Below are 16,510 nucleotides of genomic sequence, written 5' to 3' on the forward strand. Positions count from 1 at the left end.
CCAGAGAGATAACACAAGAGAGATAAAAGAGAGAAGGCAATTGCTTTGCATGCAGTTGACCTGAGTTCAATCTCCAAGCCCCATGGGACCATTGAGCACACTTCGAACGGTGAGCCCTCAGCACAGAGCCGGCAGTAAGCACTGAGCATAGATGCCCACAAACAAAACCAACATTAATAAATATATGTAGTACAACCATAGACAATTACAAAGAATTAGTCCTATACAAAGCTTTACAGATATAAAGAATATTTTGCTTTCTTCATGTAATCTGAATGACACAGAAAACAATGGCATAATTGAATCTATATTATCAAAAGGGATTTAATAAAAGGGATAGTACTTCAGAAGATCTAATTCAATTAAAGTCTCTGAGCATAAAAAATAGTTAAGAATGAAACAATTATCTGAACTTTTTGAAAATTGCGTGCCCCCAAATCAACTTCTGTTTAAGCACATCGATAACAAGGCATTAAGTATTTCTTACATATAAACCTGCTAATTCATTATAGTTTAAATTATTCTGTCTGTCTAGCTTCTAATAGAAGAGAGTTCAACTAAAGCATAAAATATGGAAAGCCCTGGATAAATATGGAGTTCAGTCATTTATTTAGAGCAGAGTTTGAATCATATTACCACAGAGTTCATTTTCAATTGTAGCTGCTGAATACTAAATAGATCATAAAAACGTTTAAAGTGATTAAAATATAAGGATACTGAAAATGAGTACATTCAAGGAATATTTAATTTTTATCTTATTAAAATTCCTGGTTTCTACTTCTTTGTGAATTGGTATTTCCACATATATAATATTCAGTAGATGAAAGTTCTTTGTTATACAACAGTATAAAAAGAATAAATACTAAAAAGCAGTCCCATAAAGTTTACTCACAATGCATAAAAAATTACCATGCAATGGATTAGACGCAAAGTTAAAAATAAGTGCTTTATCCCCCCAAAGGAGGTAAAATCTGAAGAAAAATTAAAATGTTTTAGCATCAGTCCTTATAAGAAATCTGTATTTGCCACCTTTTATGATTTAACATCTTCAAATTATTTGTTTTACTATTTTATTTATGAATATGAAGTATATTATTGACTGAAAAACATAAGATACAATTTTGAAAAATATTACTTTTGTGGAAAAAATAAGATTAATGTGTAAAAATACTATAATTGCTTATTAAAATAAATAATTTAAATATAATTCAGACTCAAAGATTTGATGTTTATTAGTACTTGGAACCTCAAGATTCAGTAATCACATTTTTACTAGCTAATAATAATTACTAATGATGATGGTAATGGTACATTAAGTTTCTTTTTTGTTCATTAGTAGCAATCACTGTCACTGTCCTCCCGTTCATCAATTTGCTTGAGCGGGCCCAGTAACATCTCCATTGTGAGACTTGTTGTTACTGTGTTTGGCATATCGAACACATCATGGGTAGTTGGCCAGGTATTGCTGTGCAGGCGAGATACTCTCAGTAGCTTGCCGAGAGGGGTGGAGGAATCGAACTCGGGTGGGCCATATTGGCTGCTTGCAAGGTAAACGCCCTACCCGCTGTGCTATCACTCCAGCACATTAGTAGCAATACTTTTTAAAATGTATCTAACACATTCTAGTCATGAATGTGTTCCGGATTCCTATATAAAATTAGGAGATGAATAGGTTTTAGTAGAAATTAAGCTTCCTTTGAATAAATTGTCTACTACCTCTACCAGAATTATACAATAAAATTAAAAAATAATGCAACAGTTGTGGAGGTAGTACAAGAGATACCTCCTTGTCTTGCAAGCAGCTAACCCTGTCTCCATTCCTATTATCACATATGTTTCTCTGACCATTGTTAGGAATGATTCCTGAGCAAAGTCCAGGAGTAAGGACTGAGTAAAACCAAAATAAGTAAATAAATAAGCAAATAAGTTAAAGAATGCAATAATCATGAGGGTATACTCATGCAAGAAGGCACGATTGAATTTTTATGCAATCAGTGTCTAATGTCAGAGAACTAGTCAGCATGAATTCCCACATCCCTTTATAGGAACTGACCTGGTTGGCAATCTGCCGAGCAAGGATATCCATCCTTGATCCTGATTCTGATATCATTTTAGCTGCATAAATGACGTCGGTCGTGTGCTTCAGTGGTCCTTTGCCCCTTAAAGTAAAAAAACAAACCATGTGTTAATTTCAGTGGCTAAATAAACACATAAGCCCATATGTAAACACACTCATAGATCTTTACCTGGAAGTCCTGGTTGTAGACTTTACATACTTTAATGATTGATTGGCATCGACCAAATTCCAGTAGTAAATGAAATATGCTGTGGGAGTGAGGGTAGAGAGAAATACACGGAAAAATTCCATTTGATCTTAATTCCAAGGAAAATGTCAGTGTGTGTGTGTGTGTGTGTGTGTGTGTGTGTGTGTGTGTTGTGGATTTGGGTTCTTCCTCTCTAAGAGTGTTTCTTAAATGGCTGTGCCCACCCCAGGCAATCTGGCTGCCAGCACAGCCCCGACTGTTCAGTGTTTAAGCCTGGCAATGTGATGCCTCCCATTCTAGTGCTCAGGTGGCATCAAGGGTACATATGGTGCTTGAGGCCCACAGCAAATTGACTTGAACTTTGCAAATAGAAGACATGCCCATTTTTACTAATTCCCTGACCATCCCTAGAACCTTTATAGCAAAGTTTAACCAAGAGATACTCTTTTTGGTAGATGTGGAAACCTCAGATCGGAGTTATTTATCTGATTCTAGAAGACAACATGAAAAGTGGACATTACATAAGATCAACAATGCATTTTGATCAGAAAGATCCCTTGTATTTGATTTATTTTTTGGAGGGGTTCATATCCGGTGATGCTCAGGGGTTACTCCTGGCTCTGCACTCCTGAATTATTCCTGACACTCAGCAATTACTCCGTAAGGAATGCCTGGGATTGAATCCAAATTGGCCGCATGCAAGGCGAACATCCTACCTCCTACCTGCTGTACTATTGCTGTATGCCTCGAAAGGTCACTTTTGTTTGTTCTCATTAAACACTTTTATAGTATTTTGGAAAATTCCATTTTTTTAAATTACGTTACTTCTACTCCACAATGAACTCATAGTGATATCATAGTTGCTGAGCATAAATCTGGAGTTACGTTATCCCAGAGTATTTCCCAAAATCGTATCATGTGTTTGCTATTCACATAACCCAAGCAACATAAATACCTACACTTTGGTAAAGTTTGGCCAGTGATAACAGTACTCCTCATCTGGAGTAACTCTGGCGGGGGAATAATGAGTTGATTTATATGAAGTATTCAGAACATTACTTTAAACACAGTGAATATTCAATAATATCAATTCTTCTTGAGGTGAGGAAGGAACAGAGCAGTGTAGGTCAGGGAGAGATAGAGCAGGGCAGGGCAGGGCAGGGCAGGGAGCACTGAGCAGCAGGAGAGGAGCAGCAGCTGGAGCAGAGGACCAGGCAGCATAAGGTAGAGCACAGTGCGAAGGAGAACAAAGGGGAGGAAAGAGAAATGGGAAGAGGTTTGGAGAGGGGAGAGATTCAGTGAAGGGAGACACTTAGAGTGGGGAGAGTCTTGGGGAGGGGAGAGGCACGACTTGGGGGGAGGTGAGGAGGGGAGGGGTGAGGGGAAGGGAGGAGGCAGGTGGGAGAAGGGGCGTTGCCGAGACCACAGACTATGGTGGGGGGAGGTTATGCGGGGACTGTGCACACTGATGGGATGTCCAAGGTGTGTCCCTATGCTCTGGGCCAGGGGTGGGGTAGGGAGGCCTGGGGCAAAGGGCAGCCCAGGGCAAGGCTCCCTCCCAAAGTCTCTCCCCACTGCGTGGAACTGCAGAGTCTCTGACACCGGGAAATACATCGTGACAGTTGTTTCATGCTTGTCTACTTGGCGAATTCAAGGAGGAAGGTCAGCAGGGTCAGCTGTGCAAGCGGGAGTGGGGGGTCTCAACTGGGAGCACTGTGAAAGACTCAGCCCCAGCCCAGGGCCTATCTCTGCCTCTAGGCTAGGAGAGCCCTAGGGACTAAACGCAGGTTAAAACTGCTCCATCTACCCCTTCGCTTGGCCACTAAAGACAGAACCATGAGTACAAGCAACTAATACACAGGGGCTACATGGAGAATAAATGCAGAATAAACAGGGATGCACAGGAATTGCACAGGGAATTCACAGGATATATACATAGAATCCAGAGAATACACAGGGACTATAGACAGAATATAGAGAGAATGCACAGGGAATATACACAGAATATACAGGGAACGCACAGGTAATAGACACAGAATATGCAACAAATCCTAAGATACCCCCTACCCATTTTCCGTAATTACCACACCATATTTGATGGGGTTCAGACAGTAGGCAACAAATCATAGAGGGAAATATACATATATGCCTCTCGGTTAGCCCAGCAAGCTATCAAGAGTATTCCACCTGCACAGCAGAGTCTGGCAAGCTACCTGTGGAGTATTCGATATGCCAAAAACAGTAACAATAACGGGTCTTATTCCCCTAACCCCGAAAGAGTCTCCAATACAGCAGCGTTGGGAAAGACAAGTAAGGAGAGGCTGCTAAAATCTCAGGGCTGGGACGAATGGAGACATTATTGGTGCCCGCTTGGGGAAATCAGTGAACAATGGGATGACAGTGATGCAGTGATTGTGGCGAGTGACAAAAATTTTGTGAGTTGAAACTTTTGTACTAAATGAGAGATTGTAGGGATAAAGGCACTTGCCTTGTGCATAGCTGACCTGCTACCATGATACCCTGAACATCACTGCAGGTAGGAGTAGTCAGAGAGGACCTGGGTTTGGCCCCCTCCAATGCAAATTTTTGTTCCTTATGAAATGTTATGAAATTAACATTCTATTTAGATGAGTGATTTTGCAAAGCACAAAAGAATGGCACAGATAAGGGCACATATGTTATTCCACAGTAGGGTAAGGAGATATTTTTTTCTATTTCCTTAAAAATAAATGCCTGAAGTGTAACTGTTGCATCCACCAAAACTGCTCCTCTTCCTATGCTTTTTTCCTCGGCATCTATTGAATTTGAACACATTGACTTCAAATTATCTAGTTCCTTGCCCTTAGGAGCAAGAGAACCTTGAGGAAACCACTTGTCACTAAGCTTCTGATGCTTCTAGTGAAGGAAGAGGTCAAGGTAGGAGAGAATAAAAGGGACTCTGAGAGATCAACACTAGAGTTAAGTGAGAAAAGGAATGAAGACCATCCTTGTCTATGACTTATGTACACTTTGGATTGATCTTGAAGGTCACACACATTAATGTTAAATGTGGTATGATTTGTTATTGGAGGAAAATCTTTCTGTACTAAGGAGACATTGCTACGTAGTAATGAAAAGTGTAGGTTCATGCAAAATTAAATGATCAGATGACTATATATATATATGTATATATATATATATATATAACTAAATACCAGCATGCATGTGGCTGTGTGCCAAAAAGGCTTTCATAGCACTTTCCCATGGTGCTTCCCAAATTTATTATATGCAAAGTTTTCTGTATAAAGTGAACACCATGTTTAACAATGAAAAAACCTGGTTCAGAGGATGGCCATCTTTACTTCTTTGTGAATCTGCTGACAGAGATTGCTTCGCATTAAAAAGAATCAACATTAATCATTACATTTGAGTCGCTCTTATCAAATTTACTTTATGCATCAAGCAAGCCTAGGTGTAATGTACATGGTTCTCTTCAAGAAAGGCATTGCATTTCATTACCTCTGTGCCTCTCAAGAGAAAGTTAAACTTAAATAAAGCTGTCTGAAAGGCAATGCATCAATTCTCAAGGTCTAAACAATGGACAAAGGTTATTTCTAAGGAAAACAGTTAACACTTTCTTAGCTTAAATAATAAGAGATGTCCTAAGGAATGCAGCTAATGTACCTTCCCCTCAAAAAAAATATCTCTCCATAAAATATTCTGGGCTGAGGCCAGAGAGATAGTAAAATGGGTAAGGCACTTTCCTTGCATGCAGCCAACCTGGGTCCCATCTCAGCGATGCCATATAGACCCCTAAGTACCACCAGGAGTGATCCCTGAGTTCAAAGGCAGGAGTAAGACCTAGGCACAACCCTGTGTGGCCTCACACTCCTTGCTCCCCACCCCCCCCAAAAAAACCAAAAATCCTGCACTAATAAAAGGGAAATTACTTCTCGTCTTAAATACCTACCTTGCTATGAAACCACAACCCTAAAAACATTTAAAACTTAAAAGAAATGCTAATACATTATGGCATACCAAAATTATTCTCTTTCTCACATTCCTAATTAAATGTATTGCCTGTCTGGCAGGCTTTCTACTGAGTACCAAACAAAAAACACATTTTGCAAATTATTCCATATCATGCCAAGTTTCCAAAGGAAGACACAAGGACCAATACTATGATAAATTTTAATATTCTTAGCCTAAAATGTTCTATGTAATGAAAGTGTTTAAAATTGAAAAATGCATTCAGTGGTTGTTTGCTGCCTTCATTTTTGTAATGGGTTCTCAGGATCTCCTGTCAGCAAGTCTTGTCTTAAATCACTGAAGCTGTATTTCATAGAAAAAGATATCCAGAAGGAAAGGGTCAGATATTGAACTTTTTCAAAGAAACTGAAATCCAGAACACTTTGATGGATATCAGTTATATTAATAATCTATTTCCACACAAAAGGAAGGCACATCATATTCTGGAGTTGGGTGTTTGCCATTTCATCACAATATCTGTTAAAAGTGTAACAGAAAGGCTGGAATAACCAAATGATGTTGGTGCCACAGGGAATTTTTATTAAAGTAAGTAAAGGGGATAGTCTGGGAGACAGTTCAATGGCTAGAGTATATACTTTGCATGCAGAAGCTTGCTTAAATTGCTAGTATGACAGGACTCTGGAACAATACGATTGATCCCCAAACACAGAATCAAGAATGGCCCTGAGCAAAAACAAGAAAACAAATAAGTGAAAGGTGCCTATGAAATGCATTTTTGGATGCAAACGAAATCTAACCATTTTTGACACTGAACCAGCCTTGATTTGTATATTGTCCCTGTTGTCATTTCATTTGTGGCATCTACCTCTCCCTTCTTTTTTTGTTTTGATACTTTATTATCGACACAAAAAATAAGAAGTCCATATAGATGATTAGTAAGAGCTCAGATACATAGGGATCTGGTACAAAATATCAATAAAATATCAAGATGTCAATAAAAGAATATTGTGAAGTAATTTAATATTTTCTGCTTTTATTTCAATTATTTATTTATTTATTTTGGGGAAAGACCCCGTAAGTGGTGCTCTGGAGGACTAGGGGTTCTTCCCACTGATTCATAGCCAACTGGGTCAGTACTACAATGGAAGGTATTAAGGATATGGGATACTGTTTGGACCATGTGGAGCCAGGAAATGTCTTGCTTGCCCAGCCTCTATGGCTGTTCTCATTGACACTCAGAAAACCATGTGGTACCTGGGATTGATCTGTGGTCAGTCCTATGCAAAGAATGCACCTTAACCTCTGATCTAAACATCTGGCCTCTCATTATGTTTTTGATTTCTGTAGACCTCTAGCTATGTAAAATTGTTTTCCTTCTTTGATTAATTTATTATTTTAGGACTTTGTGCAACCCCTGAAGTGCTCAGGACTTACCAATCTCATCTATTACATCTGGTGGTGCTCAGTGAGACAACAGATGGTACCAAAGATTGAACCAGGGTCAGCAGCATGCAAGGCAAACGTCATAAACCCAGTGTTATATATGACCTTATAAAATCGTTAACAAGACCAACATTATTTTTCTCTAACCCTGTTTTCCTTGATATTTATATAAAGTAAGTTCCATGGCATTGCGATTCACTTAAAAGATAAAAGTGCTAATAGGATAGACTTTGTCCTATAATAGTAGTTAAAACACTCAGAATTTTATATAAACCGGGCACTTTTAACTATACAAACAATTTTGATACTATAATAGTTTTATTAATTCATAATTTTCTGTATCTCACAGAGAAGAAAAATGAGGAAGAGGTAAATACATCTTTTTTAAGTAACATGTATCTGGTCAAAATTACACAACTAACAAGTAAAAAACATGAAAACTGAACTCAGGGAGTCTTACTACTAAGTAATTTACACTTTTAAGAACTATTATATATTATTTAGAAGAAAGCATAAGGTAAAATTATAACATTAAAAAGGTTATATTCGGCTATTGCATGAATAAGCGATCATCAACTTGCTCACACAACAATTGTTACAAGGAAAAAATGAAATTGGCGTTCAGTGTTACCACAATGAAAATGTTCTATATTGTATATAATTTTAGAGTCATGACAAATGGTAGCAGTAATCTATAATCCTGTGATTTCTTTCTTGATGCATTATTATTTTTGTTACTTATTATATATGTACCCTTCCTCCCTCTTCAACTCTGTGAATTTTTTCACTAAATTCAAACCCATACATTACACATTTTATTCTGTATGAGACTGTGAGACTGTATTTTAAAAATTATTTATAACATAGCTTTTATCTGAGATTCTTGGCTTTAGACATAATTACTGTATTTACTTTAAATAATAAAATGTAGTGTTCTGATGGAGTCCAGAGAAATAATTGTGAACTTGGGAAAAACATTTTGCCTTCATTTCTGAACTAATATTTTTAAATGCCACTTTAGAGCTTAATTTTTCTTCTGTAAATAATGATTGTGTAATGGCATGGTAGGAACATGCAAAAGCATATATCTGGCACAAATTTAGCACATATTAAGTGCTAAATGCTACTTTCTCCTTATCCCATTATAAATAATAGTATTTTGTGAATATTTACTTTTTGACATTTTGTTTTAAAATTGTAATTCTTGTCAGACAATACAATTTAGCCTTTGGTTAAATTAATTTTCTTCTTATACTACTAATGATATGGCACTGTGTAGTTAATCTTTAATATTTTTTTACAAAGAAAAACATAATATGTATGCCCATAAACTCTGTGTTTGCAGTTGTTACTTTTTGTACTTTTTTAAAAGCTTCAAGTGAATTTTGGTGCAATGCTTGTTTAGGGACCATACAAATAGTCTCTGTTTTGTTCCCATTTTTTCTGACTCGAGTTCATGTGCAGTCTTTATTGTTGTTCAAGGTTGTTCTTTCACAGCTCCTAGAGAGTTGATTTATATTTAGTGACAAATCTTTTTGGTTGTATAAGTGTTTTAAGATTAATGATTTAGCTTTACCAGGGCACAATCAGAATTCTCTTGTAATTCTGACACTAGATACAAAATAGAAAAGCAAATTAATTACCACAGAAACAACTGAAAAAGAGATAAAGAGAAGTACAAGACTCAAGGAAGGACACACTGTTCTACTATTCAAACATGAAATTTTAATTAGTCAACCTTCCCTATGGGTGTTATTTTCATAAAGCGTTATCCTCAAGCTTTGAGTATCCTATAAAAGTCTTTGAAAAATCAGCTAGTAAATATTAACTAACCATCATTCCAAGTAATTAAAATCCAAAGAAACCTTTGACATTTTAAAAAGTTATTTTCCATGCAAGATGGAAACTATTGTTCTGAATATCATACATGTATGCATTTCATTTATGTTTCTCTTCCTCAATATCATTAAGGTGTCATAGATTAACAACAGCATTGAAATATCTTAGAAACTTTTGCTTGATCTATGGCATCTAGACACAAGAAGAGAACTGAGATCTCACAGAACTTTTAGAAATCAGGATAAGACTAGAACAGATCACTCCCACCTATATTCCAAAATCTAGCTTTGCACGCTCAAAAGAAGACTAGATATTGTATAACTGAAACCCAAGTACAAAAATTTGTAAGTCTACAACTGTACCTCATGGTTTTTCAATAATCACTTAATCACTTAACTTCCCGTTAGTCGTCGATTTGCTCGAGCGGGCGCCAGTAACGTCTCCATTTGTCCCTGTCGCGTGCTAGTGTAGCCCAATGGCATCTCTTCGCTCCGGGAACATGGAGGGCCTCAAACCGATCGTTCATGATCTTGACAAAGAAGTCTGACCATCTGGTAGGTGGGCGGCCACGCGGTCTCTTGACATCCCGTGGAATCCAATCAGTAACAGCTCTAGTCCAACGGTCGTCTTTAAATCTCATTACGTGACCAGCCCATCTGATTTTCGACACCTTGGCATATGAGACAGCGTCCCTGATCCTTGATCGTCAAAGGATGTCAGAACTCCGGATTCGTTCTCTCATTTGAGTGAAACGTGATATTCCAAGCATAGCTCTTTCTATTCTTCTTTGGGAGACCTGAATGGCGTTCTCATCTTGTTTGCGTAGGGCCCAGGTCTCTGAGGCATATGTTAATGCAGGAAGAACAGTGGAATCAAAGAGATGTGCCCGGAGCCGGAGGTTCTTCGTCCTCTTAGCTATTTCTTCAACGTTCTTGAAGGCGTTCCAAGCCGCTCTCTTCCTCCTGCGCAGCTCGGGTGCCAGGTCATTTCTCATGTTGACCTCTCGACCTAGGTACACATAGCTGTTGCATTCGGAGATGGTTGTTCCATTGAGAGCGAATGGGGCGTCAGGAACAAGGCTGTTTCTCATAAACATTGTCTTCGTAAGATTCAGCTGTAGTCCTACCTTTCCACACTCACGGTCAAAGTCGGCCAGCATTTGTGCCGCTTGGCTGATGTTTGGTGTTATTAAAACAATGTCATCAGCAAAGCGGAGGTGGTGTAGTTGCCGACCATCTATCTTCACTCCGATTCCTTCCCATTCCAGTCGTCGCATGATGTTCTCGAGGGTGGCACTGAAGAGTTTCGCTGAAATGGTATCACCCTGCCGCACCCCTCTCTTGACATCAACGATCACTTCTTTGTAGAATGGTGAGATCCTGGTAGTGAATCCGCAATACAGCTCACGGAGGATCCTGATGTATTGGGCTTGAATGCCCTGATTGGCTAGGGCTTCAGTGACCGCTTCCGTCTCAACAGAATCAAAGGCCCAGTAACTACAACTGGTCTCATTCACCTGACCCTGAAGGCTTTCAATAATAAAATTTTTTTTAAAAAGACTAGATATAATATTCTATTTAGACATAGGTAGCACTGTCCTCCCATTGTTCATCAATTTTCTCGAGCGGACATCAGTAACGTCTCCGTTCTGAGACTTGCTGTTGCTGTTTTTGGCATATTGAATACATCAGGGATAGCTTGCCAGGCTTTGCTGTGCAGACGGCATACTCTCAGTAGCTTGCCGGGCTCTGCGAGAGGGGTGGAGGAATCGAACCCAAGTCGACCTTGTGCAAGGCAAATGCCGTACACGCTATGCTATCGCTCCAGCCCTTGGACATAGGAAGATGTGAAAAAAATAAGGTTTTATGAACGTAAAGCATTTTCTTTGCATGTATTACTATGGTGGATCAATCTCATTTTTCATATTCCTTCTTTTTCTTTTTTTTCACTTTAGCAACAAAAGTCTGTGTTCCCAGTACAGAAAGTTTAGATGTCACCAAGTAGGTGGGAAAACTTGGGAAAATCCCAAGGCACTTCACCAACACAGATGAAATTATAAGACATATACTCTGCCTGGGCAGAAAACCAATTCTATTTTTTGTTTGAAAATTGTCACCATGTAAATGGTCTATTATTAAAAATGAAAATTACATAAGTTTCGCTTTGTGCATGATGACAATCTTTCATGCTCAATGTTTCATTTGTTTTTAAAACAAGGAGAGGACTTAATTTAGAGAGTTTTTTTTTAAAGGGCCAGTCTGGGGAATATACAATTATTATTACTGCTGTTGTTCCTTGTGTGTGTCCCGAAGGGGAGGTAGGCATTGAGTAAGAAGTGGGGATTCCTTATTTCAAATGATAAAATTAATTTTTTCAAAATAGCCTGATATAATATTTTTCCTTTATTCCTTAGACTTCAAATTTTCTAATTTACTTAAACTGCCAGTGTTGCAACAAATTCTAGACGAACCTCAAAATTTAGACAACTGCATAGAGTTCCCTAAAGGATCCCAAATAGTATATACATAGGAAAAAAAGACATAGCATTAGAAAATTTCTTAGCAAAATTTATTTATTTTTAACTCATGAGCAGAGGTTAGCTAGCAAGATACTTTGTCTTTCATAAAGTAGACAGTCTTCTCTAGTTCTTCCTACATATGAACATTTTATCGTATCATATAATTTTACTAATCATGGTCACAGTCCTCCCGTTGTTCATCAATTTGCTCAAGCGGGCCCAGTAACGTCTCCATCGAGAGACTTGTTGTACTAATAGCACATATTATAACCAAATAGTGTGCTTCCAATGTTAAGCCCTGCTAAATTGCTCAATTTTTCTATCTCAGTTATCATACACAGCATTATTGCAGTGTTGTGAGGGTTGCTGACTGTGTAAATTTAAGAGATATCACTTATATTATACACATCTCCCAAATTCTGCTGCTAAATTAAAAAACAAAATATACCATTACTAGAGCTTTCAAAGTCAATTAAAAAGCAATAATATAAGTGAAAATATCATCATACATTTTCTGTCAAAGTTCATCTTGAAGTACTGAAATTCTATGTAAGACTTTCATGGAATTTTTCACATGTGGTTAAGAATTATAGAGAGAGAGAGAGTGGTAATCATCATTTTGAGTGTAGATGTATTTATCTAAAGGATCTATCTGACTAAGGAACATGAAATAAACAATCTTTTTGGATGTATTTTTATCAACAAATCATGTTCATTTTTCTTCAATTTTTTTTTACTTCATCCTCCCTGGGGATGAATGCAGATGCATATAAAGAAAAAGAGTCACATTTGTCTTCTTTCATCTAGATTTTTCACTTTAGGTTCTAATGAAAGAAGAAACTAGGGGTACTCTAGTGGTTAGAGTCCAAGTCACATGTTTTAGAGACAAAGAGGTTTGCGTTTACTTGAGAACCCTAAAATTGGGGAAAGCTTCAGTTTGTATTGTTTGCTCTCTAGTATTACCAGTCTGATTTCAGGTTAATTTCATAAATTGTTTGAATAGGACTTCTAAAAATCACTAGATAGCTATGACACATTGCCACTTTCATCAGTTCTTTCAGTACCAAGAAAAATTCATATTGACCTAAAGGGATGCCTCAAGGATGCAAATTCTCATCCCTCCCTCTGCTGTCTACTATAATTAGCATCACTATTATAACAATGGTTCTAATCCTTTACAGAGAGTTAAGTGCTATAGCATTTTACCACAAACTCAGTGACTGAGGACCTAAAACCAGCGCTAGAAGTCAGGAGTCCAAAATAAGCTTCACTAGGCGAAAGATGAGATGTGATTTTCAATACTATTAATAATAGTACTTTCAGCAGAGTACCAGTGTCCCTATACCAACATCCCCAGGTTCTCTACCATCACCGTCCTTAATCCCACTGACAAATTTAGTACCGTGAGTTGACACTCAGGGATTTTAACACTGACCATTTTTAATTCCCTAAGTTTCTTTACATGTCACAGATGAAAACATCATTCTGCATTTTGTCCCTCTTCCTCTGACTTCATGCAGCAAGATGCGGTCTAGTTTCATCCATATTTCTATTACTTTCTCTCAAGTCCTCTGTGATAACATCAGTCCCATCCAGATAATTCAAAAAATATTTTACAAATAAGTATTATTAATGTAATCACACTTATAAAGTTCTTTTATCCAGAAAGGCTACATTTACAGATTCTGAGGATTAGAAAGTGGACATCTTGAAGAGGGATTATTCATTCAGTCTTTTACAATACCTAGAGAGTTATGATCAATTAATCAGAATTGACTCCTATGAAGGAGACACTGAACTGCCACGATAGATATTCTTGCACAAATTGACAGTGCTCTGGGAGCTGACTGACTAACTTGCTATTTAACTGCCAGGAAACAACCATAAATACTGAAGGTACATCGTTCTTTAGCCTGGTCCACGAGAGCGAAGGGGGTTTAAATTTGTGGGAGATACAAAAAAATGATTATTTACTTATGCCTCTTCTTTGAGAACAGTATTTGAAGAAAATCTTGAAACTTCCCTTTCCTAATATTCAGAAACTAGATTTGTACACACCAAATGTGAAAATTTAGGAACAATAATATAGGTAAAAAATGCTTCAAGGACCTCCTGTAATAGGATATTGAAATCGTGAAATAAGAGATAAACTCCACAGCAGTGACTATGCAGACTCTGCGGTGAGAGTTAAGGACAGAATCCATTTTTATCTTTCCTTATGATTAAGTAACTCCTCTAGGACCACCAAACCCCACATCTCACCCTTCTTCCTCCAAAAGACTAAGTCATTATTCACTTATACCTTCTCCAGACTTAATGGAAAATCTGTACTCAGCACCAACATTTGAAAACAGGTCCTTTCTTGCCCTCTACACATTACCTCTCAGAGTGTGCACATTAATCAAAGCCAATGTACTGTAAATACAATCAGACCCTTTGACTGTGCGAGTCCCTCTTTTTCCTGTTGGCAGTGGCCTCAGCATTAATCATGTTCATGATCTCTTACTGATTCTGGGCCATTCTGCCAGCATCCCCTTAAGACACTTTGATATACTGGCTCCCCCTGCTCCTCTGATATCAGGCTGAATTTTAGGAGTTGGAAAAAATAATTATTTTGAGTTTATGAAAATAATATAATTTAGCCTGTTATTTTTAACAATTGCCCTTCTTCAAGTCTACACAGCAAATCATTTCTTATTCTAGTCATAGTCATAGCGTAATATTATCTTAAGGTAGAGATGATGTAATACACAGCGGCGGAAGATCACTTAGTCAAGACTAGACATTAATAGAGTGGGTACAGAGATGGATTGAGGATGTAACTTACCACGAGTAGCAGGCCTTATTATTGTTTTCGAGATGATTACACATTGCCAGTTGATCTCTGACATGCCCTCTCCCCTCTAGTTCAGTTTATTACAATTTATTAGATTTTAGAACACTGTAAACCCTACCATTTTCAATGTACTGATTTAGCTTTAGTGTGTCTTAAGACATATTGTTTTATGTAGCTAAAATTGTAAGGATAAGCTATCATCACTGATCTCCATTATCCCATGAGCTTTATTAATTATTGTATGATTTTTGTAGCGGAAATAAAAGTCAAAGATACCTTTAAAGGCTATAATTTTAAAAATTTGAATGTTTTATTTTAGACTCATTTATTAAATAGTTTATTTTATCAGGCTTTATACTGTTATTTATGTAACCCCATATGTGACAACATAGTTTAATTAAGAATTAACTGAGTCATTTAATTAAACAATTAGATTAAAAAGTTTGATATATGCAAACAAGTACCACTCTCACAATAAAATATAAAATTGTTTCTTATGCAATAAGAATTTATGAATTGGAAAATGGAAGACTAAGGAATGATTATACTATATTAATTATGTAAGGGCATGAAAGACAATGATCACATGTTCACACATATGTGAAATGTTAACTGATAAAACAAGTGAAATGGCAAAAATTCACAAAATGTACTTCCAAACTCAGTAAAGAAAAAATTGGGGATCACCAGAGAGAAAGAGGAAGCTATATGATCTGAAAGAAAGAGCAGAAAAGTGATTTTGGAAGTGGAATAGCACAGGAACTTTGGTGGTGAGACTGGTGAAAATCACACTCACCTAGAAGTAAACTTCTGAAAAAAAATTGCACATTACAAAATCAAGATTAAATAAAAAATAAAAACTTTAAAAACGATTTCAACCTATTCTGAAGCATTAATATAGAACAGAAGTCATCCAGCCCATGATCATCTGTAAGACTCATCTTGTCTTCTAACTTTATTAGTTCCTATTTCTTTTTTATTATTTTTTTTGCTTTTCGGGTCATACCCGGTGATGCACAGGGATTACTCCTGGCTCTGCACTCAGGAACTACCCCTGGCAGTGCTCAGGGAACGTGGGATGCTGGGAATCGAACCGAGCCGACCACATGCAAGGCAAACGCCCTACCCGCTGTGCTATTGCTCCAGCCCCTATTAGTTCCTATTTTTTGGTTCATATCTGGTGATGTTCAGTAGTTATTTATAGGGATCAAACTCAGCACTCCTGCATTGCAAAACATATACTCAACCTGTTGAATGACCTCTTTAGCATCTTAAAAACTTGTCTATCTAAACCTGACCTAAATATATATATATATATATATATATATATATATATATATTCCTGATTCCATTGCCTTTGTATGCTTAATAATTTCTTCTTAAAAAATCCAATAGAAAGGCAGTATATGTATTTCTTCTTTCCTTTGTGTTCAACATTTTCCTTTGTTATTGCTATTACAGTGTCCCAGGGGTCACACACGTGGTGTTGGCACCGAAGAACACAATGACAATACCAGGGGTCACTGTGGTGGTGATGGGGAGGGGGGTGCTGTCCAGCATCAAATTTGTGGTTTCACACATGCAAGGCAGGTATTCTCCCATCGAACCACTTTCCTATTCCCTCCTTCCCTACCCCTTCCT

General features: G+C 37.4%; 1 protein-coding gene across 1 annotated transcript in view; it reads right to left on the minus strand.

The window, feature by feature from the left end:
- Positions 1-16,510, minus strand: part of CTNNA3 (catenin alpha 3) — a 1,757,578-nt gene that overhangs the window by 55,956 nt on the left and 1,685,112 nt on the right. Inside the window, exon 16 of the mRNA XM_056113567.1 lies at positions 2,054-2,159. Within this exon, the coding sequence (XP_055969542.1) occupies positions 2,054-2,159 (106 nt within the window). The remainder of the gene's footprint in view (positions 1-2,053; positions 2,160-16,510) is intronic.

Source organism: Sorex fumeus, unplaced genomic scaffold (assembly GCF_029834395.1).
Source record: "Sorex fumeus unplaced genomic scaffold, SorFum_2.1 ptg000020l, whole genome shotgun sequence".
Taxonomy (NCBI): Eukaryota; Metazoa; Chordata; class Mammalia; order Eulipotyphla; family Soricidae; genus Sorex; species Sorex fumeus.